Here is a 26,112-nt window from a genome sequence, read left to right on the forward strand (position 1 = left end):
TTGATGGTCTGAGATGCAATTGATGGAATTATTTTACAACTTTGAGTAAATTCAAAGTAAACTTTGAGTAAAAGACCTAATCCTTCTTTGCTTGCATTGAAATATTATGAGCCTATCGATGAGAAGTGTTACCCCTGAAACTCGGTCTGCGTTCTCTTGTTAACATAAGAGAAATTTCTGCAAATTTGGGTTGAAATCAACATGTGGGTCCTTTTTGTTTCTTTTTCATGATCTTAAATACAGAAAATCATAATCTATTTTAAGCTTCTTATAAATGATGGAATACTTGTTTACACAGGTAAAATGACTCTATCTAAGTAGTGTATTGAAGTTCATGTTAATGTTTGCTATTTAATGACACCTAATGATATTCAATGAAGGGTTATGCTAAACTGAAGAGAAAATGTGTTACCCAGGCAACTGCCTTAGGCAGACTAGAGATTCAGGCATATGGCTCTATAGTACACATTATTTCAGCATCTTTAAGCATAAAGAACCACACATGTAATTGACTGTGAAAAATTACTGCTCAGTTACTGTATTGTATGGTCATAATAGAAGTAAATGAATACGTCATTGTTGTTGGAACAAGTCTGTTGGGAACCATTTGTAGACTCTACTATTTAAGAAGCAGAAATACAATAAGAAGAAAATAGCTGGTTTAATTAACATGTAAAATTGGGTTAATTTGAATTCAGCTGGCACAGCAGATATTAATGTTGGCTTTTGTGTGTGTGCGTGATATTCTGGCTCAAGCCTGTGTACTTCTGTTTCTTCTTGCCCACACCATGAATAATTTTATTTAAAAAAAAATGAGAAAGGCTGTTTCAGTCACTTAATTTTTGCTTTGCAAAGGGCTTATGTTCTGATCACAGTAAAAAAGGTTTTTGTATGTATCTGTAATGTAAGATTTATAACTGAAGGAAAATGTTAAAATACTTCTGAGTAATTGGTAATGTTTTTCAAAGGGGGAATCAGTAAAACTTGATTTCATTTATTTGCAATTTAGTTTGCTGCTTTTTAGTCACAGAGTGACTAGCTGGACAGTCATTGCATTGGCCGATGTATGAATGCAGCATGTTGTTCGTGTCACTTTTTGTGTGTCTGTGCTTAGATGCCTTTGATTTGTTTCCGAAAATCACTTTAATCATCATTACCTTCGGAGATTCATAAAAACACTTGACAAAGGCATCGTGTTCCAATGACAGAATCATTTATCTCAGTCTGTCTTTGGTGTTCTAAAACGTTCTTTGGGCAAAGATCACCCACAGGTAATACGGGCATCTGCTGAGAGTACGCATGAGAAAGTTGTTCTTGGGCTGTCCTCTGTGTCCTGGGTCCTCACAGAGTCTCTGGTGCTTTTGTGCTGAATTTTCAGTCTAAACCAAGGGAACAATCCAAGTGGAGGCTGAAGTCAGATACGCGAAGGGTTTGGCAGTGTGTGCCCTCCTGGAAGCATTTCTGGTGATCAGAGGCGGGACAGCAGCTACTTGATGTTACTGCTGCTGCTCTATGCAGTGACAGGCCAGTGCGGGCTCACTTAAAAGGTGGCTGGTTAACAAATTTGTGTGCCTGCTGGCCTTTCAGTCACAGATTTCTTACCTGCAGTTTATCTCCCCATTATCCTTCCTCATTTGCTACTTTAATAAAGTTGAAAAGCCTTAGAAGAACAAGGGAACATCTAGGAAACCTAGAATTCTTAAAATCTACCTTGCTTACCCAAGTGTTTTCCAGTATGGTTTATAGCTAGTTTTCCTTTTTTTTTTTTTTTTTTTTTTTTTAGCAATGATCTTTCTCCCTTTTAACTCTTTCCCCGTTTAAAGGCAATCCTCAATTTAAAATGAGTTGTTTATGGTGTTTTTTTTTTTAATTTAGTACATTGTTTAAAATTTCCTTCTCATCAGAATTTATATAATTTCTCAATTTATTTTATTTTTATAGTTATTATAGAACATTGGCTGTATTCCCCATGTTGTACAGTATATCCTTATAGCTTATTTTATACATAATAGTTTGTACCTCTCAATCCCCTACCCTTATACTGCCCCTCCTCCTTTCCCTCTCCCCACTGGTAACCATGGGCTTGTTCTCTATATCTGCATCTGCTTCTTTTTCTTAGATTCACTAGTTTGTTGTACTTATACATGGAATCTAAAAAATACTATTATACAGTAGTTCTCTTTCTCTGATTTATTTCACTTAGCATAATATCTTCTAAGTCCAACCATGTTGCTGCAAATGGCAAAATTTCATTCTTTTTGTGGCTGAGTAGTGTTCCATTGTGTACATACTGCTTTTTCTTTATCCATCCAACTGTTGATGGACACTTAAGTTGTTTCCGTATCTTGGCAATTGTAAATGATGCTACTATGAACATTGAGATGCATGCATCTTTTTGAATTAGTTTTTTTTTTTTTTCATATATACCCAGGAGTGGAATTGCTGGGTGATATGGTAGTTCTATTTTTAGTTTTTGAGAATCCTCCATACTGTTTTCCACAGTGTCTGTACTAATTTACATTCTCACAAAGTACACTTTTTCTTTTAAAAAACCCATCTTTGGATAAATCTCAAACTGCTGTTTACCCCATGATGTAATTAAAATGCAGAATATTTGTGGCACACATTATTAAACTCTCTCAATGTTGGTAATTATTCAGGATAGGAACAATGTAATATAACTTTTTAGGGTTCTTTTAAATTAATGATTTTTTATTAGTATTTCAGAAATAACAGGATAGAGTCTTATGGGGATAGAGAATATGATTTGTCTCTAGTTTTGAAAAGCTTGTGGTGGTTCTTTTTTCTTGAGACAGTGTTACTCTTGTGGGGATTGGCCATAATTAGAGCTTTTTTATGACTCAAAGGTTAAAAGATAGGAGGTTGGGAAAGGTAGCAGGATGCAGGAAGAAGGAATAGGGTACAGAGGAAGTGTAGTTGAAAGACATTTTTGAGTATGTAATTAAATGAACTATTAGCAAAAGAGAAGTTGTGTGGGGATGAATCACACTTGTTAAACATGTTTGATCCCTCTGATAAGGAAGAACACTTTGGAGGCACAAGAATGCCCTCTGTAAATCCCACTAGTTGGCACAGTCAGCCTTGGGTGGCTTGAGTGCTGTTTGGAGTGAGCTGCAAGGTGGTGGACGGACAGGTAGAGCTGAAAGTATGGGCAGATCACTTTCCGAGTTAAGCCCCCAATTACGAGAGTCTGTATATTTATTTTCTTTCAGCAATAGGAAGGCAGTGATATATGCAGAGGTGGTATTTATAGGCTAAATTCATGATAACAATACTGTAAAATTGCTAATAAATCTTTAATAGGTTTTTAAAGCCAGGCAGTAGCCTGCTTTTTTGAACAATATTCAATCTGCCAGATTTCATTGGAGCCAATGAATTTAAATAGCCCCTTGGCAAACGCTGTAGTGAGATTTGAACCCGAATGCATGGTAGAGCTGAGGAGCCCAGCTGGCCTCGGAACAGATGCGCTCCCAGGAATGCCAAGGCCGTGCTGGAGCCAGGGTGGACACGGATGGCTCCCTGTAACTGGAGGTGGAAGAAAATGGGATTGTAGCATGAAAGGCATCAGAGAGAGAGAGCACCTTTCGCAGATCAGGAAAGGAGGTCTGTTCAGCTTGCCTTGCAAGATCACGCAGCCAGTTAGGCAAAGGGAAAACTAGACCTCGGGCCCCTTTCTACCTTATTGCTAATGGTTGTTAGAATATAAAATTAGATAATAATTCATTGTCATTTTCTACAGTGTGTTAAGAACAATTGTATTAAGTACACATAATTAGGGCTGTTGAAGCTTGGTTTGTTTACTCACTGACCATCAACTGGCTTATTAAATAAAATCCTATTTATGGCCTCCATCATCATCTGCCTAAGTACACAGTTTTCATGTCCTCAGTAACTCTGGGGTTCAGAGTCTGCTTCTTGACTGCCCTAGGGCGCATCTGACTTGGGGCCTGAAAAGCTGTGTGCTTTGATTTCTAGGACAAGCACCCCCTTCTTTGTCTAGAAAACATCCTGGATTTGATTGCTTCAGTTTTCCTCTTTCTTGCTAAGATGCCAGACCAGTCCACTGCAGCTGCTTCTCACTGGACTCATTGCTTCGCCCTGAATTTTGTGCGCCATGATGTCCTGAGTGTTGTTTCCATGAGCTCACGTCACTCGCCTGCATAAAACCCTCCAAGAGTGGCTGTTTCCCACGTGTACTTGGAATGAAGTCCACCCAGCTTGTCTACCCTGCACACGCCTCATCCCCATCTCCCTCCTTGCTCCCTTCTCCTCTACTCTCCAGCCACTCAGGTGTCTCCCTGCCCCATGGGCTTGCCCAGGAAGGCTGGTCCTAGGGCCAGCCCCCGCACTGAGGTTTTTTCTGCCAAAATATCCTTGCTTCAGATCTTCCTGGTGCTTCCTCTTCATCATTCAGATCCTAATGCCAACCCCCAAGAGGCATTTCCTTACCACCTCTGTACCTCCCCATCATTCTCAAGCTTGGCTGCGTGGGAAGTTTAAGAAAACAAATGATTTCTCTGGTCCTGCCTTGAACTTATTCAATAGGCCTGCTAGAGCACAGAAGTACGACTTTAATGCATTTCTCTTATTTTATCCTGATACAGAATCGTCTGTCTCTATATATGTTTGTGATCATTGACTGCCTTCTCGCATGGAATGGGATTCCCTGAGGACATGGTTTCTATCAGTCTTACTCATTTTCATGGTATCCTTAGTGCCTAGGCCATTGCCTGGCATATAGTAAGTGCAGTGCACATATATGTTTGGTGGCCTGAACTGTGTATATTTGCAAGGTGTTTTAGAGGGAGATAAAAGAACTGGAAAACCCCCAAATCTATTAAAAATGTTAAAATCATGGAGGCCAAAACTCTTTGGATAAACGTGATCACAGAAGAGCCTAGCTCTGTGTTTTTTAGTTTTTTTCTCTTGACGTTCACAGATACTTGAGCTTGGGTGGTCTGGTGGTTGGAACCCAGTTTCTGGAGTTAGATTTTACTTTTATCTCTGCTGTTTATCCTGGACAATTGTTTGGCTTCTGTTGGAACACACGGAAGAGGGTTGGTTACAAGGAGAAGTTATTTTTGCAAAGTGCTCTTGTGGTTAAGAACCTTAGGTAAAAGTGGTAATTGGATTTTGATATGGTGCGTTGTCTACAACCAGACTTCCTGAAGTCCAAACAGATCAGATCCTTATGTGCGTTTGCTTCAACTTTCATAGCCACAGAGTTGGCCTGGAGGTAGGAGGCAAGCGGGAGATGAAAGGGACCACATGGGGTACATGCCACTGCTGAGCAAGACTCGACAACAGCAGGGAGGAGGAGAATGGAGTTATCCACCTTGGAGAGCCCATGTTGTTGTGAGTCTTTCCCATCAGTTACTGCTTTTTTTTTTTTTTTTTTTTTCCAGTTCTCCCCACCCATCTTAGTCCTTCTGCTGCTACCCATGTTTAGGTCCTTGCTGGGTTTTTGTTTTTTTGTTTTTTTTTCTAATTGAAGGATAGTTAATTTACAATGTGTTAGTGTCAGGTGTATAGCAAAGTGATTCAATTATACATATACATATGTATATATTCTTTTTCAGATTCTTTTCCATTATAGATTATTACGAGATCTTGAATATAGTTCCTTGTGCTATAAGTAGGTCCTTGCTGTTTCGTTTCATATAAGTTTTTGTTTTTTTCTTATTACAAAAGTAATATAGTGTGTGTTATTGAGATTAGAAAATATAGGCAAGCAAAAAGAAAAAAACCTTAAATTTCTCGTATTTTAGCTACATAGAGATACTCATTGCTCACACTCTGGTGTTCCTTCAAACTTTTTATGTATGTGTATAAAATAACATTTTTGTCCATCTTTAACAAAATGGTTTTGTTTTCTACATGCATTTGTATAGCTGACTTTCTGCTTCGGGATGTAACTTTGTAGCAATTTGTAGTGGTTGCATAGTTTTCTGTGTATGAACGTTTCTTTGTTGAATCAGTCATGTAATGTTGTATATTGAGGTGGTTTTCACTTTTTTCACTGTTACCAACAATGCTGCTTGAACATTCTTCTAGATAAAAGTTTGCACACGTTCACTGATTATTTTTGAGGATAAATTTTTTAGGATAAGTGGGATTGTGGTGTCAGAGGGTGGGCATTTTGAAGACTCTTGCTGTGTGGTCAGGTTGTCCCCCGGAGGGGAGAGCATAGCACCGTGTCCTCCCACCTCCCTTAGGTCTTCATGACTCTTCCCTGGATTCAGCCAGCACATCTCCCCAACTCCAGGCTCTTCTCCCCCCAGTTCACTTAACACTCCTTTGTGAAGCACAAATTCATCACATCACTAAAAGTTCCAGACTTTTGTCTGCCGTCACGAGCACCACAGCTTCCTTTGCACCTGCCCTCACCCCAGTACACGTGTGCTCCCTGTGGCTCTTCGTCTCCAACCCTCCTTCCTTGGTTCCTGGCTCGCCGTCTGCCCCCTCAGACCTCCAGTTCTTGGGGAGCAGAAATCGTACTTTTCATCTGCACATGCCTAGTGCTGGCCCGTGCCTAGCGCGTAGAGTAGCCGCGGAAGCCCCATGGAAGTTGATGCCTTCCGCCACCACCCCATCTCCACTCGATCACCTTCCCTCTGCTGCAGGACAGCTGGTATGTGACCACTTGGTCCTGTCTTCCTGTCTGACATGGTGTGTTCCTAATTTCACTGACTTTCCTCATCTCTTCCTTTCTCAATATAACAATACTTTTTCCTTCCTCTGAATTCATGGGGTAATTTATCTCCAGTTCTCTGATTATTACTTAATACTTTTTCCATAATATCATAATTTTTCAGCCTATATTCCCTGTTATATTTATATTTGAAGTATCTCCAGGCTAAGAGCTGTCCCTTGCAAAGCTGAGAAGGGCAGAGGGGTGGGGAGAGGAGGCCTAAGGTTTGCTACCTTAAAGAAGCACTGCCATCGTGTTGGTACGTATCCTTCTAGCGTCTTCCTATGTCTGTAGGACATACGCAATCTTACACTGTCCTAGGCACGATGGACAGAGGCGCTCAACCCCTCTCCTCCTTGGCTCTCAGTATGTGGTGCAGTGTGTAGTGCTCCAGCTGTTTTACCTAGCCTTTGAGGGACTTGTCATGCTGCCGCTGTTATAAATGGCTTTCGGAAGAACAGTAGCTCTGGTGGTTTGGAAAACAGAAATGGCTTGCTTAAAAAAAAAAAATCTCTATTCATGTTAGAATCATGAAATAGAGTAGTTGGAAACCTGCTCTCCCCTAATCTTGTGGTGGAGGCCTGTGAAAATGCGACTTCTGTGTTAGCTGCTGAACATTAATGTCAAACTGACTGTTCCCTTAGATACTAGTCAGAGAGTTCATCAGAGGTGTATGACTTATTTTAGAGGACATCTAACATCATCAAAGATGTTTGGGAAGTTGGGGGTGGAAAAGGAGCTAAGTGAGCTTGCCAGCCAGGTCTGAACTTGATGGAGCTTGTATTCTTTGTTGTAGCTTATGCTAACACCCATTAAATCTGAAAGGCAAGACTGGAGTACTGTTTATATGAAAAAAAATATAGATAGAAAGATAAATGTTTTTAGATATCATGCTGTAAATGAATATAGCGCTGTATAATTATTCTGATAGCCTTCTAATTAGATTATGTTGAAAATCCAAAATGATCTTGATGAACAGTAAAACATTATGATCTCATGGTTCGTCTCTGTACCTCCTACATAGATGTATAACACTGTATCTAACAGGATTACCAAATTACATACCTTTTTGATATCTGTAACATGCCTAAAATACCAGCGCATTCATTGGCCAGTTACGGTCATGAAACCGCGTTGCTGTTGCCAGGGGAGGATTTGTTCACCCAGATAGATAGTCTTCGGGTTTCTCATACTATTCTCTAGACAGGTGAGATTCTCTTTTACTGGTGTTTAAGCCTTTTTTTTATTCAGATCATTAAATTTAAAAGACGTCCCATTTCTACATAGCACACTGTGTGATCTGCCTTTAACTCACCTACTGTCTGTGCAGGGTTAATTTAGCACATAGGATTGTTTTTCTCCTTGTTAAACTGCCATTGATGAGATGAGTGTGTGGCTGTGGAGTGATTGGTGTCTGCCCCGAGGCGGTCCCTGGAGTGAGAAGAAAGCAGACAGTCAAACACATTTCAGAAATCAACACATTGTAACTGAATATACTTCAATTTTAAAAAATTGATACAGATTTAAACACACACACACACACACACATACACACTCTTCTGCTCTGTGGTGCTCCTCTGGGCTGAGCTGGGTGAGCATGCATCCCTTGGTAAAATGCTTCTGGGCAATGTCATTCCGACCTTTAGTCTTTGTTTAAAAAAATCATTGATCTGTGTTTCCAGTCTTGGCTTCTGTATTCATTTACCAGGGCTGACATAACAAAATACCACAAACTGGGTGGCTTTAAAAAGAAAACAAAGAAAGAAAAGACATTGTGTTCTCACAGTTGTGCAGGCTAAGATCCAGGTGTCAGCAAGGTTGGTTCCTGCTGAGGTCTGTGAAGAAGAATCTGTCCCATGCCTCCTCCCTAGCTTTGGGGGGTTTGCTGGCAGTCTGGGGTTCCTTGGTTTATAGAAGCATCACTCTGATCTCTGCCTTCATCGTCACGTGGCATTCTTCCTGTGTGTGTCTGGGTCCAGATTTCCCCCTTTCACCAGAACTCTAGTGACACTGGGTTGGCTGCCTGCTGTACTCCAGTAGGACTTCATCTTAACTGATTACACTCACAACAGTGCTATTTCCAAGTAAAATATTCTGAGTTTAGGACTTCAGCGTGAATTTTTTGGGGGGAGACACAGTTCAGTTCATACCAGCTGCTCCTGAGTTCCACGCTAGTCCTTTTGGTTTCCTGCCAGGCACCATACTTCAGTGCCCACAGGTACCTCCAATTTAGCACGGTCAGAATTGGTCTTACTCTCTCACAAGTCCCTTCTTTTTCCTTTTTCAGTCTTTATCTTTGCTGGTGGTATCATCATCCCACTCGTTATCCAAGTTAGAAGTCTTGGAAGTAACTTGGCCTCTTCCCTGGCCCTCAGCCTCTGACATCCAGTGGCTCTCAAGTGTTGTCATCCCTGCCCCAGCTGTGTTTCTCCAGCCTTTCCTCTTTGTCCAATCCTGGTGCTCCAGCTCTGGTTAGACTCCTGCTGTCTCTAGCTGTCAGGCTGTTCTCCCCCATCTGTCTTTCTTGGGTTAAATTCATCTGCCACACCAGTTCCCTTTCTAAAGCAAAGACCTGAACCTGATATTTATTAACCCTAAAGTCTTCAGTGACTTCTCATTGGCTGCAAAAAAAAAAAAAAAAAAAAAAAAAAAGGGGCAGGATTCTGTAACTTGGCCTTGAAGGTCCTTCTCAGGTGACTGGCATTACAAATCATCCACTCTTTTACTCCGTGGGATCATTAGGTGCAGGGTCGGTAACGCCTTGTCCTTCTCTGACACAGCACGCCCCACTGGTCATCATGTCTGTACTTTGTTCTGTCCACAGTGTGGATCACCCTCTCCCTGCCGTTCTCCTTTCTCTCCCTCCTCCCACACCAACAGGAATTCTGTCTCCAGCAAATGGGAACCAGGACACCTGGTTTTCAGGCCCAAATGCCAGAAGCCAGTTTTCACCTTGCACAAGTCCTAACTTCTGGTTTTCTCAAAATTAAAATGAGGAAACTGAAGTAGATGATCACTCAGATCTTTTCTTTGTTCTTTAAATACCACACCTCCACAAAGCATTCCTTAACTCTTGCAGGCTGAACAAATCCCTACCCCTGGGCCCTGAAATGCTGTATTTCTTCTTTGACTTTTGACACTTCGTGCTTGCCTTCTGGTGGGGACACGTGCCCGTGACTACCTTCCTTTCCCCCAGCAAGTGGTCAGCTCCTTGAGGTCAGCCAGGAACTCAGAAGTGCTTCCCTTGCCATCCCCACCCTCCCCTGCTCTTACTTGCACAAAGATTCTCAGTGAGACAGACAATACAGTAGAGGAGAAAATGTTCTGGGCAAGTGTGTTTCTGTGACACACGCTGCTTCTGAATGTCCCCCTGCATTCATTCGGAAGGATGTGTTTTTGGATGGTGAGTGACATAGAGACAGTGTAATGAACACACCATCAGTTTTCCTTTCTTGGTGACATTATTATAATCAAGTGACATTCTGGGAAATAGCTTAGTTAACTTTGTAACTCTTTGTATAAAAATGTGTTCTTTCTATAAGATGTTTAGAAGTAATTGTTCTGTGAAACATAGGAAAACACTCCAGTTTTCTTCCTCCCCGTGTATCCCCCAGAGACCTGGGCTATCTCAATGAATCATAGGAATGTTTAGACGTTTGAAAGACAAAATAATGGCAAAGAACATTTCTAGGACTGCCTTTGTGGATTTATTTACTCCTTGGAAGTCAGAGCATCTGTGGCCTGTTATGTTCTTCCTATTAGGTAGTCTGGATCATGTCACGACCTTGCTCAGAAGCTTTCCATCACTCCTTGCTTCCTAGAGAAGACAGATCAAGTCCTTTCCTTGTCTTCAGGCCTATCTCTGAACCTCCCAGTGTTCTCTAATGCATTTTTACTGTCCAAAGTCAGTTCCTCACCATTTTCCATGTACACTCCCCAGCTTTCTTGCTATCTGCCTTTCTGTAGGCATTTCCCCTGCCTAAAGTGACCCCTCCTCTGTGCACATTACTGCATACCTGAATTTCACTAATTTTTCAAGACCCAGTTCACATTCCATTTCGGCCACAGACCATTCTTTGATTTCCTACCAAAATTCTATTATCATTATTGATCCCTTTCTTACTATTTGTCTTTCCTGTGTAGTATTTTAGGCTCATGTTACCAGGCGAGAAGTTCCTTGGGGTCACGTTTCACGTCTGATTTATCTGTGTCCTGTCTACCACCCCCAGTATCATTCTTTATTTCAGTCCTCACGTGGCCAGTAGATATCAGTAATGAATGAATCTTTGTGAACCTTTTTGACATTGACATGGTGTAGAAAGGTATTAGTGAATGACAGAGCTGGTCTGTTTTGCTGTTAACAATCGTGTATTAATCAAAAGTATGTAACCTTTAATTCTACAATCTAACAATATCCCTGAAACAAAAGTAATATGTTGGATAAAACAGTACATCTGAAATTGTAATGCATTTAACGTGTCTCCATGTCTTCAAATCTGTCATGTCTGTTAGATTCTGTGTGTTATTTCAGTCCACTATATGTGAAAAGAAATGCTAAGTGTACATGCTTTTAGTTTTAATTTTACTTTTTTGACAGTGACATTTTATTTTTTTTCCCTTTGTGTATATTTGTGTATGCCTTTATCTTCCACAAGCTACTGACTTTATGCTTTGTGCTTGTTTTGTGTTGCAGATTAATATCCTTTCAAGAATTTGTTGCATTTGAATCTGTCCTGTGTGCCCCGGATGCTTTGTTCATGGTGGCCTTTCAGCTGTTTGACAAAGCTGGCAAAGGAGAAGTGACTTTTGGTAAGGGGCATGTATGCATACCTGAGTAAGTGTGGACTTGTGTGAGCATTTTATTTATTTTTTTCCAGGAATGAAGTGTATGGAAATGCTTTTAGGGAGTTAGGCATATCCCTTTTAACAAAGATATCTCAGTGCTTGGAGGCTCTGGTTCCTGAAAAAATGTCTCCCTTCTTGAAAAAAATGAGTTTCTGGCTTAGCAGCCCTGATACTCCAGTTTAACTATCAGGAAGGACGTAGCTTGAGGACTCTGTCACAGGGTTGTAGAGTGTAGACAGGGCTTGACTGTCTAGTTCATTCCCTTCACCATCAGTAGTGCTTTCCATGGGTAGAGTGAAGAAGTGAGTGAAGTCCCTACGGAAGAAGGGACTCTTGGGACTCATGTTCCCAGCCCTTTGTACCCTCATGGAGTAGCATGTGTCCAGAGGCACAACACGAGATGGTAGTTCAGAGCAGTGCATGAGGAACTTGTTCTTCTAAGTGACACGTTCCCCCATAGCTGGGATGGCAGGGTCTGCTCTGCTGCCATTGCTGCCTTTATTTGGAAAGGCAGAGCTGTCTTCATGGAGATCAGTTGCAAAGCTGCAGAAAACCCTGAAGTCTTTTAAGTATTAGAAGAAAGGGAAAATGAAGGCGTGGCAGGGCAGTGGTGAGTTCTTTTTGAAAAATCAATGGGCTACTGAAGATCCGTTGGACTAAAGGTACCATATTTCCCTTGGACTTTGCGGCATCCAGCATATGTGGTCTGTGAATGTGAACCTCATGTAGACAGTGCTGCCGTGAGGAATTTTGGAGCCCTTTGGAGCATACAGATTGCTCATTCAGGGGAAATGGCTAATGCACACATTCTAAGTGTCTTTGTTCATTGTTTCCAAATCATTCAGACCTCTTGAGCTTGTCTGACTTGGGAGAAATGTACAGACCGAGGAAATACAGATGATGTAATAGGGCACCATCTATTCTGGAGTGGTTCTGGACTTAGAGAGACTTAGCTCCTTCTAGCTCTGCCATTTTTGTCTCTGAGCCAAGCTAATTGTCCTTTCTTTATTTCCCTTATCAGAAATGAAGATAAGAACTACATAAAGTATAGCTAAGGCAGTGTGGTAGATTTATTCTAGTAGTCATTTCTTTCCCCTACCCGTTTCTCGACGTCCTTTTGCCATGACAGTTATTTAAGGCTAGATCACCCAGGGCAGAGGCAAAACACGTATATTTGCCTGGTTAGTATCATATAACCTAGAAACTCAGATGCTTTCCGTTAACACTTGGTTAGGGTTATTTAATATTTAAAAATCCCTGGAATAATTGTTAGTTTTTTCCTTTTCCATCACCTAATTCCTCTTAGCCTCACTGTAACCACAACTTTTCAGTGGAACACCCATAAAAATGTCCCTGTTAAAATGGTCAAGTAATGAATGAGCCGCTAGCTCAGGGTGGTATTGATTTACGGAAGTCAGTTTGATGAGAAGGTTATGGTGGCACTTCCTTGGGTTGGACAAGGGGAGCCAGCCTACAGGTTTGCATGAGCTCAGCACACATGTGTTCTTGCTCGTCTTCCTCCTGTCTGCAGCAGGCTAGAGGGGGACTGGGAGAGCTGGGCTGGAGATGGGGGACCGAGGGACAGTCTTCAGACGTTTCCCTGGACTCTGAGCAGTCTAGCCTTTATGGGCAAGAAGTGTCGGGGGCTGTGGGTGGCACTGGCCACACCACTGGCCCTGGGCAGGAAGGAAACGAGACTCCGGCCAGTGCTGGGAGGGGTGTGTGTGTTAGTGTGATAAGAAGGAAAGAACAGGACAGCCCCAGGGTGTGGGAGGTGGGCGTCATCTGCGAACAGTAGAGGAAACAGTGGCCTGTGGGCTGTTTCTGCTTCTTACCAGCTGTTTGTTGATGGACAAGTCATTTCCGCATCCTGAGTCTTACTTTCCTTATCTCTAAACTCAAGGTAATAACCTACCTTACAGGACTGTGTAAGGATTACAAGATCTACTGCATATGAAGGGCCTATGAGGAAAACAAAGGCCTTTATCAAAATACTAATACTAAAAGAAGTACCCTGAGAGAACACAGGGGGATTTTCTTTTTTATTTGGGAAGCCCTTTACTTTTAAGGTGCAGTTTAATCACTGGCCAGGTAGCCAGTAATTTGCTTACTGTGTTACACACTGTCCCATCTCTGAAGACATAAGAGTGAGTAAGAAATGGGGGCTTCCAAGGAGCTAGAATTCTGATTACATCATCGGTTGCACTGACTGTTATAGAAGAACTTACACCCGTCTCCCAGGACCCTGCCTTCTGCAGGTAGTCTCAGAATCTGCCTGTGTCACAAGACGCAAACAGAGTATGTCCTGTGTCCGTTTACGATGAGCTGATGGGGTCCTCACCCTGTGGGTGTCATAAAATGTAGCCTGGGCTTTTCTGAGCTATTAATCTCTATTTAGGATTAGACTGAAAGAGATATGTATAGTACAAAGAAGATCTCCGAATGACCATCAAATTGCAAAATAATAGCTGACTTTACATATTTCATAAGGCATGGTCGAGTTGTTCAGTGGAGGTGAACGCTGTGTACAACAGGCTTTTGCCCATGTAAACAAAATCCTATGGGACTGTGGCAGCCTAAGGAGTGTTTTGTGAGCAGGTACCTTTAGAAGAAGCCAACAAAGAAATAGGTTTTCCAGGAAACTCACAATGGGGTTGAAGAAATTTTTTAAAAGATGGAGTTGGGCAGAAAAGAGGACCTACTTAGTCAATCTTGGTCTCATAAACCCACAAGATTAGACAAACTCTGTGCCCTGGCTGTGTCCGTACGGGGCTGTCTGAGATGCATGAGGTGGCACTCTTACCTCCGGTGACGTCCTCAGCTCCCTGTAAATCCTTCACCCAAAAATGATCCTTTTGGATTTGAGAAGGTTGTCTACCTGAGTGTGCCTCTTTGGGAGGGGAAGCCTGGAGTGGCAAGAGAAGAAGGGCTGCCTTCTTACCCTCAGATTAGCACAGTCAGCTGTGGCCACTGGGTGAGCCTTGTTTTTGCACTACACAGCGGGCCAGCGGGTGGCTTCCCATGTAGGGAAGGCAGGCGAGTGGCCTCAGATTCCCTGTCTCCTGGCCTTGCATTTCGTCCAGAGGAAAGCAGTTACATGCTTTATCTGTTTACCTATTAGGTTTCCACATAAGAGCTTGTTTGAAGCAGGGCTTCTAGGACTAAGCTTGGTAAGCACCAGTGTTTGCCAACAAGCCGGCCGTGTTCATGCTCCCAACACACTAAACAGAAATCAGATGGAGCTTCTCAGTGTCACATTTCAGGGAAGCCTTGCCCTGTGTTCTCTGAGGCCTCGTTTACGTTTACGCATTCTCATGTCTGAGTCACTCCCTGTGTTTGCCACAAGGAAAAGATCTTGATTAGGCCGGCTTTGTTCCTTTGATACCTAGTTTGTTACATTATCCTATTTTCTTTGAGGGAAAAATACGTCCAATATTCTAGTTCTCACCATGTTTTCTTATTTTGATACCTGATATTTGTGTTTTAAGACATCAACAGGTGCATAACAGTGTATCAGTATAAGTGCGAAATTCTATTTAAAAACTTGCCATTCCACGTCAGTGGAAAAAAAGTATTCTAAATCTTTGAGTTTTTAGCCAATTTTATATGCCAGTGATTTTTTTTTTACTCTTGATTTTTTAAACTGTACTTTATTGAAGTAGAACATAACATACAGAAGAATGCATAAATCATTAAGTGTATATCTTGATGAATTTGCTCAGTTGTACATACTTGTTTTACCACCATCCAGATCAGAAAGAGAATGGTACCAGCACTCAACACCTCTCTTACTGCCCCCTAGTCCCAATGGTAACAACTGATGTTTATTACCATCAGTTGATTTTTCTTGCTTTTAAACTTAATAAAAATGAAGTGCTGCAAAATGTATTCTTTCACTCACTTTTTTTCCTCAAATTTTATTTGAGATTCATCCATGCTTTTTCACTTTGTTCTTTTTCTTTGCTGTATAGTATTCCGTAACAGCACTTTATTCTAATATATTTACTCATTCTACCATTAATTGACATTTGCATATTTCCAGTTTTGATTGCTGCAAATGTGCTTTGGACATTCTTTTATATATTTTTATTTTGTGTGTGTGTGTGTGTGTGTGTGTGTGTGTGTGTGTAGGCATTTCTAGGAGCAGAATTGCTGAGTCAAACAAAATGTATATATTTAGCTTCAGGAGATATTGCCAAACAGTTTTCTAAAATGGTTGTACCAGTTTACATTCATACCATCTGTGTCTGAGAGTTCTAGTTATTCCACTTCTTTGCAAACTCTTGCTGTTATCAGTCACTTTCATTTTAGTGATATCTCACCCTGTGGCTTTAATTTTCATTTTTATGATTACTTATGGGTTTTGAAACTTTTAAAAAAGTTTATTGGCCGTTTGAATATGCTCTTCACTATGTGCCTCTTTTCTAGATACAATGCCTTTGTGGGTTACGTATTTGATAGATGTCTTTACTCTGTGACTTGCACTTTTTTTTTTTTACTCAGTTAATGGAGTCCTGAGGAACTTAAGTTCTTAATTTTAATGGAGTACAAATTACTAGCATTTTCATTTATTGATAGTACTTTTGTATCCTGTTTAAGAAATTTTTGCTTATCCCAAGGATATGAAGATATTCTACTGTATTATCTTATAGAAGTTTTGTTTTCCTTTCAAATTTAGAGTTTAGTCTTTCTAGAATTCACTGGCTATTTTGTTGTTTATTTTTGCATCTGGTGGGGGGTCAGGGTTCCTCCCCCTGTGGATATCTAGTTCACTCAGCACCACTTATTAAAAGAATCACTCCTTCTTTTACTGCCCCACAGTGACACTGCTATCCTAAATCAAGTGTGGGTCTGTTTCTGAACTGTCCTTTTGTAATTGTCTCTTCTGCACCAGTACTATACTGTCTTAATTGCTGCAACTTGGAATATGCCAAATCAAGGGCAGCAAACTTTTTCTGTAAAGGGCCAAATATTTTGGGCTTTGCGGGCCATAGGATTTCTGCCACAACTACTCAGTTCTTATGTTCCTATGGCTACTATGTAAATGGATGCATGCGGTTCTGTTCCCATGAAACAATTTGCAGAAACAGCTGGTGGGCCAGTGGAACATAGTTTGTTGATCCACAAGTTGATAATGTTAAGACACTTAGTAAAATGGGTATGTGGTGGTATTTAGGTGATTTCAATGAGCTATGAAACAGAAGATTCTCTTCTTTGTGTGTACTGTGGTTTGGTTGGCTTCATTGAGAAAGTGACTTTTGAGCACAAATTTGAATGAGGTAAGGGAATTGATGATACAGAATGGGGATGGAGGAGGGGAAAAGACTGTCCCAGGTGAGAGGAATGGCCTTTGCCCAGGTTTGAAGGCTGGAGTGCTCTTGGCACATTTGAGGAACAGCAAGGAGGACCCATGTGAACTGAGTGAAGCAAGGTGGCCTGGTAGGAGAGGAGCTCAGAGAAGTAACAGATCTGTAGGTCAAGGTTAGCACCTGGGCTTTGGTGGTAAGTGAACTGGGAAACCATTGCAGGATTGGATTTTTTGTTGTCGTTGTTGTTTAGCAGAAGAGTGTCATGATCTGGTTTATATTTTAACAGGATCGCTCTGACTGCTATGTTGAAAATAGACCATAGAAGGCCTAGAGTAGAAAGAGAACAGTTAGGAAGCTGTTGCAATAATCCAAATGCAGAATCATGGTAGCTTCAACCTGAGTGGGGTTAAGGATGTATTGAAGAGAGAATCAGCAGGGTTCTCTGATGGATTGGACGTGGGCTGTGAAAGAGAGGAGAGAGAGGGGAAGCAAGAATGATTCCAAAGTCTTTGTCCAGATCAGCTGGAAGGGTGGAGGTATCAAGTGATAACTTTGAGGACTGCTGGCCGGGAAAGGACAGGAGCTTGCTCTTGGATGTATTAGTTTGATGCCTGTTGGATACCAAAGTGAGGATGTCAAATAGGCACTTAGATCTATGAGTGTGAAATTTGGGGGACAGAAATTTGGTAGTTATCGGCAAATAGTGTTTGAAACCTTTTACTGGATGAGTGAGATAAAAGAATATTGAATGCTTAGTATTTTGTAAGACTGGAGATAGAGCAGCAGTAAGACTAAAAATTCCTTCTGTTCGAAGAGCTTTTTAGGGAGAGTCAGTAAACACATGGAGAATATGTAGAATGATGTCAGGATATACTGTCTGTAATGTTAAGCAGGCTACATGGGGAGAAGGGAGGGAGGCTATCCAAGCAGACCTGGAGGAGCCTGTGCACCAAGGGGATGCGCTGTGGGCTGTGTCTTGCGGGAAGAGATGGAGCTGTGGGGTCTGGAGGTGATGGTCACTGGGAGGTGCTGTGACAGTCCAGGGACGGCCTGAGCTGGACTCGTATCTCTGGACCCCACGAGGGCCATTGCCCAGAATGAATCCTATCTGACTTGGCTCCTGATTGGCTGTGGGTAAGCGGGGGGTCAGAGGAAGGGAAGATGGATCCAGGAGTAGCTTTTGAGCTTGAACTGTTCGAAAGACACATGGTTTTGTGTAATTTCTTGAGAGAAGGGAAGTAACTGACATTTTTACGTTGAAGTATGTTGATCACTAACTACAGATTCGCCCTGGGCTAAGTACTTTATATGTAATTTATTATTTAATCCTCACAACCTAGGAGGTCTGGACTGTTATGATTCCCATCTTCCTGATGAGGAAATGGCCTTGGGGAAGTTAAGTAATTTGTCCGCAGTGCCTGTGGTAGAACCAGGGCAGTAGCCAGTGATGGATAGTGTGGTTCTCTGTGCCACACTGCCTCCCTCTGGTGGTGGCCATGCTTTGTGAGGATGGCCTTCCTTCATAATCCAGATGGGTGTCGTGGTGTTCATCCCTTTGTGGTTTCTGTCCACGTCAGACAGGGGGGTGGGGTGGATTTAGTACATTTTCACAAAAAAGGAAAGAACAAGAAGAAAATGCATTAGTTAAAATTTTGTTTATATGACCATGCTGGAAAGTAATTATACGGAAGAATGTGCCTGGATGAGAGTTCTCAGTACACATAGAAAGTTGCCTCGGTTACACAGATGTCCAGGTAGTTTGTTGAAATGAACTTGATGTGGGCTTTACCCAGGAGGCTTTATCTTTTGACGTGAGCAGAATTTTGAGTGGAAGGGGAATCACAGAGGCCGCCGCAGGCCTCTGAGCAGTTTTTTTTATTTGATAGGAAAGGCACTTGGGAGTCCTGAGGGTTGTTTAGAGGACAGAGACAGGATCCAGATGACTCCTGGGAAAGCTGGGTTTTGCTGCATTAATTGGAGTGGGGCAGAGCTGGAGGCAGACATGCCCACGATCCTTGTGCAGGCTCCCCAGTTCCTCCGTGAAACAGGCAAGTAGGTGATCATTCCCATTTTGTGAGGAGAACTGAAAGTCAGGGTTTGAAAGGATTTACCTGTCCTCTGAGCAAGTTGGTGCAGTGTAGTTTTGCAACATTTTCATTTTCCCAAGTTTCTTACTTCTTGTTGCTGGGAAAGAAAGCAAAGCATTTTCATTATGAATTTCAAGAAAATGTGTGTGTATGTGTTTAATGAAACTGCTAATGTGGTATGTTTACTGCACCCACCAGTGACTGGTTTTTTCACGATGTGAATTTAACATTAACTGTTCCTATTTATCAATGTGTTTTTGGTTGTTGTATCTGCAGTGGGTGACAGTAATACTTTAACTCAGCAGTAATGGAGGACCTTCTGGCTAAAGTCACAGTCGGCCTTCTGAAAATTCAAAGTATGTTCTATACCAGAGTACTTCCTTAAGCTGAAATGTAAAGTTTTTATTTGCTTAATGCAGTTACATGCTTTTCTTTTCCTTTGACTTACCTTTTTCATTACTTGTGGACAAAATTTCATGAAATGTTTATATGCAATATTTAAGTTTCTGTTCTTGTTATGTGAACACAAGCACCTAGTTTCATTATTGTGGGGGGTGTGTGTATGTGTGTCTGCGGTTTTTAATTCAACTTTAAAGACAAGAATTCTCAACTCTGTGGTTCTAGGTTAAGTGTTAGGGCGTCTGTGAATGGCCAGAGTTTTTGATTATGTTTTGTGTAAATGAGCATTTGCTTTTAGCAAATCTCAAAGGGGTCAGTGGTCTGCAAAAAGATAAGTACTGCTTTTTAAAGAGGGACAGTTGAATGAGCAGAAATATCTTAAGACTTTTCCAGCTTTGCTGTTTAAAAACTTCAGTTGTAAAATAGTCTATTCCCTGAGCCACACTGGGAGACTTGGCTGGCTTTCTTCTTCAGCTCTGTCAGTTGGTCTGGAATCCAAAAGAAGCTAGCTCAGTATCAGTCTTTTCCTAAACTGCATTTGTCTCTTGTCCTTTAATCCTAACTATTGAATGGTAATGTAAGTTTGGGTACTTTAAAGTGGCGTTTCCTGTTTATGATAGTGTTGTGTGAAAAAGAATTCTCCTGTTAGACAGTCATCAGGCCTAAAATTTTTAATTTGCTAAGGCTCTGAGAATTCCTGCAGGGGGGAAAAAAACAAAAACGTTTAACCATCAAACTATTTGAAGAGAAACTACCTTTCTTTTGTGTGTGAGAAGTAAACAGAATCCACAGAACTAATGAAGCAAGTTCTAATGTCCTCTAGTAAATTCTCCAACGTGTTTCTTGGTGTTTGGAGGGGCTCTTCCTGTGTTCACAGTTAGGTTTTGTGCAGGAACACCTGCTGTGATGGAAGGGAATTGGTGTGCTCTGGGGAAACGGACACGCTGGTTGACATGGGGAATTATGTGGAAACAACCTCCTTCAGTCTTTTTGATTCAAGTTGCTGTTGGACTGGAAGAGGACAAAACTTCAGCCATAATTTTTTAAAACTCGCTAGAAAGAAGGTCATTTATTATTATCTTTGTAAAGACATTTGGAAAATGAAATATTCAGAAAGGTAACCGAGGGGGAAAATGGTTGAGAGTCAGAGGAACATTACTTGAGCCAAGTTCTTTGTTAATATTGATTCTGATTTTGGTGTTTCACAAAAATAACACATTATTTTGGTGAAAGAAAGTCATTTCCCAAGAGTAGATTTTATTTTATATCTTGGGGGAACCCAAGTATATTTTCTTACACATTTTCCAGTAGAGAAGCATGTTGAAGAAGAACAGTGTGAGTTTTGAGAATAACCAGCCTCAACCTTGGTGAGAATTGCGGCCTGCCTGGGGTGGAGTGCCTTGTCTTGAGATCCTGGAGACCGTGCAGAAGCTGTTCCAGTTCATTGGGTCAAAAATCCACTATTTACGAAAAGCTAAATGCGGATTTGCACGATTGACCATAATGGCTTCAATTTTGAAAGATAGTGGTATCAAAGAGCACTTCCAGTTGGTGGGATAATTTGAGAATCGTCCATGCTCAAATGGCTAAAATATTGTACTTTTTGCTACTTCATCACCCCATTTTAAAAATGGGGGAGGGGGGATAAAGGCCTGTTGAGAAGGTGGAGGAATGTCAATTGGAGAGTCAATTACAATAGCCATGTGAAGCCACTCCTTAGTTAACTGCTGCCTGAAGGTTAGCTGTTCTTTAGAAGACTGCATGGAGAGGCCGAATAGGGGACGGGACGGGGCTAGGGGAAGTCTGCCCCTCATGTGTGTATGTGAGTGTGTGTGTAAGATGTAGGGAAAAGAGAACTTGTGAATAGGAAAGAAAGTGCAGAGAACAGAAAGCTAAAGTAAACCTAAAACTTGGAGCACTGGGAAAATTTGACTGTTTTAAACGGTACTGCTCACTTAAAAATAGTAAAATTATACCATTATTCTTTCAGTGTAAGAGGAGATAAAAATACAGTTTTTCTAAATTGGAAAATTTGCTGTAATCTTGCTGCTAATGACTGATTTCTTCCAACAGTTGCAAGGCAGTTTTTGCTCTGATAGGTTGATAAAGGAAACAAAATCAAGAACATATTAGAAGTTCTCAGAGAAAATTACAGTTTAGGTATATGTTGGGGGTGGATAGTTAGACATTTTAATTGAAATAAAACAGTTTTATACTAATATGGGATCACTGTGGGTGTACACTTGTAGTACATCTGCTCTTGAAGCATTTAAGTCGGGTTAAATGTACGTTAATGCCTTTGCAAGGAAATTATTTTTGATAACATCTGTCTAAGGAAACTAGCTTAGGAAATTGGTGTTTTAAATAATATAGATATTATACTTGCATTTAGAGAATGAATTAGGATTCCTTGTACAGCTTTAAAGGTTTCAAAGAGTTTGAGTTTTTTGGTGTGTTTCTCTCTAGTGGTAAGGAAAGTTAAGAATAATTAAGACAACAGATGATTAAAGCAAGTTTACACATCTGGAGAGCAACCACAGTCCTCTCTATACCTCCAAAGACCATTTTAACTGACCTACTTTTGATTTTATGAAAGGCTGCTAATGACTTATTCTATCCAGTTGAAAATAACTTCTTCTGGCAGATGGATTGAAAACATCTCAGTTGGCATCTCTCACTGTTGATTGAGATAACGCATGCAATAGGAGATTAATATCAAATGCTACATAGCTGCCAGCCTTGATCGTTTGTCATTGTTAACTAACATTTACTGTGGTGATTCAAATAGTGTATTCATCTTGAGGATTTATGGATCCATCAGATTTTAGAATAGAAAGGATTCTTATCAGTAAGGCAGAGCACAGGTTCCCATTGTGGTAGCAGCGGGGTTGGGGGGCTATTCATTACAACTGAGGACTCCCTGGCTCCATCTCAAATCTGCTGAATCAAAATCTTCAGGTGTGGGGCTTGGCAATGTGTTTTGAACAAGCTCTCCAAAGGAACGTAGTTCCCGCTGCAGTTGAACAATGGCTGGTGTCATTTTATGGCTTTATTTCGTGGATGTGGAAACAGGCAGGGACAGGTAGAAGGTGACTGGTTTTGTAGGAACCACAGCATTGCCTTCTGGCACTACTAGATGGATGATACTCTTTTCCAGAATACCACGTGACCTCATGTCAGGGTACTTCCATCCCTCTCAGTGTACAGAAATGGAAGAGGTTTAAATTGGCCCTCATTTCTCCGTGCACCAACACCATATATGACTTCAGAATAACAATCGGCTCAGCTTGCCTGTGTATGTGCGCACTGTGTCTGCGAGTGTGCTTATTTTTTGAAAGCCACTTACCACCACTGTACCTACATGTTCAGAATAATAATAATGATAAAGTTTACAGGGGCTTATAGAGAGCTGAGGAGAGGCAAGGAGCCGAGTATGTGAAGTACTTTCTCTGTACTTTGTTTAATGGCACCCTTCTTCCCCCTAGAACTTCTTCGAGCGAGTCTGAATTGTAGCCAGGATACCTCTTCCCTCTTCAGACCCTTAACGGTGATTAATATAAAAAGGCACTTGTCAAACGGGTTTGAAATGGCAAACCTCGATATGGGTGCATGTGGCAGCAGCGATAGGTCTGCACCCACTTACTCCATTATGTTATTTAACTTACGAATTCAGCAATTTGTCTTCTGCTCTGTGCTGAAAGAAGATGGCCATATAAGCTGTTGTTAACCGTATCCGCAGGGTGGAATATTATTTCCCTTCGAGCGAAACCACAACTTTCTTTGGGAATTTAGCACACATTAGAAAAAGCACCCCAGTGAAGCTGCTCAGAGACAAAGGGTGCTGTTCAGCAGCTCTCCCTTGGCCTCTGTGGAGGATGGATTACTTTCAGGTTTAACTGAAACATCCTTTCTGTGTTTATTGTATTAATGACATTTTTAGGATCCATGAGAGAGATCATGATTCAGTGTTTGAAATAATGTAGCCTGATGAACCTTTTTTATCTTAATGGGAAACTCGTTTGTGTTGATTTGGAGCTTCAAAAAGTGAATCTTTTGGAAATTAAAGTACATTAATTTAGTTACTCTGTATGGAAACAAAAACACAGAAAGTTAAAATTTGCATAAGTGAAGACCTTGATGATTTCAGATTATAGTGTGGTGGAGGTTAAGGAAGAAGAGCCCATAGAATTTTGTAAAAACAAATTCAGTCTAACCACTTAATGGCATGTGCAAGTAATTTGCCAATTAAATATTTCTAGTGTCTGAAAGATCTTCAAAGTAAAGAGTGGAGGTTCTTAATCTTTCTTAATTTCATACTTTCAGAAACATAATAGATTCATGTTTTTATCATTTTTCATTCAAATTTTTAATATGTGAGCTAAAAGAAGGATGGGTTTTAAATATTTGAGGAAAATTATTGCTTTCTGAGAAATGTACAAACTATAATGTTTTCAATCACACTGTGCTTGCTTTTTTTTGGTATCATTTGTAAATGTTTAGTGCCCACGTAGTAATCTTCATTATAATCAAGACTTTAGATTTTGGAATTTTACTGTTTTAATGGTTACCTACTGTGTTTAGAACATTGTACGGGGCTCACTTAGCTCCAGAAGAACCCTCTGAGGTAGATGTTCTATTCCTATTTTATAGATTGAGAGAATGGAGTCAGGGTAATTAATTTGCTTAATGTCACTCATTAGTAAGAAGCAGATTTGATAGTTCGGTTTTTTTTTTTAACAGCTTTATTGAGATAATATGATTCAATGATTTTTAGTCTATTAACGTATTTGCACAGCCATCATCAGTTGTAGAATCTTTTCATCACCTCAACCAGAAACCTCATACCTTAGCGATCCTCACTCCCCACTCCCATTTTCCCCTAGCAGCCACTAATCTACTTTTTGTCTATGGATTTGCCTATTGTGGACATTTCATAAAAATAGAATCGTACAACATGTGGTCTTTTATGACTGGCTTCTTAGTTTAGTGATTTCAAGAATTATCCATGTTGTGACATGTAATAGTGCTATATTCTATTGATGAGTAACATCTCATTGTTACGGATATACCACACTTTGTTCATCCTTCAGTTAATGGACATTTGGGTTGTTTCCACTTTTTGGCTATTGTGAATAATGCTGCTATGAACATTTGTGGGCAAGTTTTTATGTTAATATATGTTTTTGTTTCTCTTGGATATATACCTTGGAGTGGAACTGCTTGGTCATATGGTAACTACATTTAACTTTTTGAAGAACTGTCCAACTGTTTTCCAAAGTGACTGCACCATTTTATGTTCCCACCAGAAGTGTGTTAGGGTTTCAGATTTCTTCACATCTTCACCAACACTTGTTACTTATGGGGGTGAAGTAGTATCTCATTGTGTTTTTAATCTTTATTTTCTTAATGGCTAATAATGTTAAACATCTTGTCATGTGTATTTTGTCTTTTTTGGAGAAATGTCTACTCACATCCTTTGTTCATTTTAAGAATTCGATGATTTGTCTTTTTATTATTGAGATGCAAAAGTTCCAGAGTTCTTTATCAGGTATATGTTCTGCATTTTTTCCCTCCATTCTGTAGTCTGTCTTTTAACTTTGTTGATGGTATCTTTTGGAGTACAAAAGTTTTACATTTTGAAGCAGTCCAATTTATATATTACTGTCTTTTGTTGTTTGTGTTTTTAATGTTACATCTAAGAAACTGTTTTCTAATCCAGAATCATAAAGATTTATACTTATATTTTCCTTTAACAACTTCACAGTTTTAGCTCTTATATTTAATTTAGGTCTTTGCTCCATTTTGAGTTAGTTTTTGTGTATGGTGTGAGGTAGGGTTCCAACTTCTTTTTTTTTTTTTTTTTTTTACATGTGGCTCTCCAGTTGTCCCAGCACCATTTGTTGAAAAGACTAATTTTTCCCTATTGAATTGTTATCCTTGTTGAAAACCAATTATCCATAAATGTAAGGGTTTATTTCTTGACTCTCAATTCTGTTCCATTTGTTTATGTATCTATCTTTGTGCCAATACCACACAGTCTTGATTACCATAGCTTTGAGGTAAATTTGAAATACAACTTTGTTCTTCTTTCTCAAGATTATTTTGGTTATCTTGGGTCTCTTGAATTTCCACATGAATTTTAAGATCTGCTTGTCATTTTCTGCAAAAAAGCCAGTTGGAATTTTGATAGGAATTACACTGAATCTTTTGATCACTTTGGGGACTATTGCCATCTTAACAGTATTAGGTATTCCAATCTATGAACATGGAATATCTTTCCATTTATTTAGATCTTCTTTCATTTTTTTCAGTAGTGTTTTGTAGTTTTTAGAGTATAGGTTTTGGATGTCTTTTAATTTTTTCCTGAGTGTTTTACTCTTTTTTGAAGCTATTACAGATGCAGTTGTTTTCTTGATTTCATTTTTGGACTGCTTATATCTTTTGTATAGAAATACAATTGATCTTTGCAAGTTGATCTTGTATCCCTCAACAGTGCTCTGGACTCATCAGTTTTAGTAGTTTTTTAGTGGATTCCTTAGGACTTTTAATACACAGGATAATGTCATCTGTGGCCTCGCTTTTAAAAATCACAGCTCTTTCCACCACAACCATACTGTGTAGCTGGGGAAACGTATTAGGGGAAATTAGGTGACTTTTTTGAGGTTATATTTAGGGAGGAAATTTACCACTTTGTAATTGTCTTTTTATAAACTAAAAAAAAAAAAAAGTAGCAAACGTTTTAAGCTAGAAACATTTATGA

At 40.3% G+C, this 26,112-nt stretch overlaps 1 protein-coding gene across 3 annotated transcripts in view; it reads left to right on the forward strand.

Annotated features, from left to right (window-relative positions):
* SLC25A13 (solute carrier family 25 member 13) overlaps positions 1 to 26,112 on the forward strand; it is a 179,820-nt gene that overhangs the window by 59,629 nt on the left and 94,079 nt on the right. For 2 of the 3 annotated variants that reach the window (XM_010972366.3, XM_010972374.3), the window contains exon 4: positions 11,406 to 11,521. The exons of the other annotated variant lie outside the window; for it this stretch is intronic. In XM_010972366.3, coding sequence (XP_010970668.1) covers positions 11,406 to 11,521 — 116 coding nt within the window. The remainder of the gene's footprint in view (positions 1 to 11,405; positions 11,522 to 26,112) is intronic. 3 annotated transcript variants of the gene reach the window in all.

Source organism: Camelus bactrianus, chromosome 7 (assembly GCF_048773025.1).
Source record: "Camelus bactrianus isolate YW-2024 breed Bactrian camel chromosome 7, ASM4877302v1, whole genome shotgun sequence".
NCBI classification, from domain to species: domain Eukaryota; kingdom Metazoa; phylum Chordata; class Mammalia; order Artiodactyla; family Camelidae; genus Camelus; species Camelus bactrianus.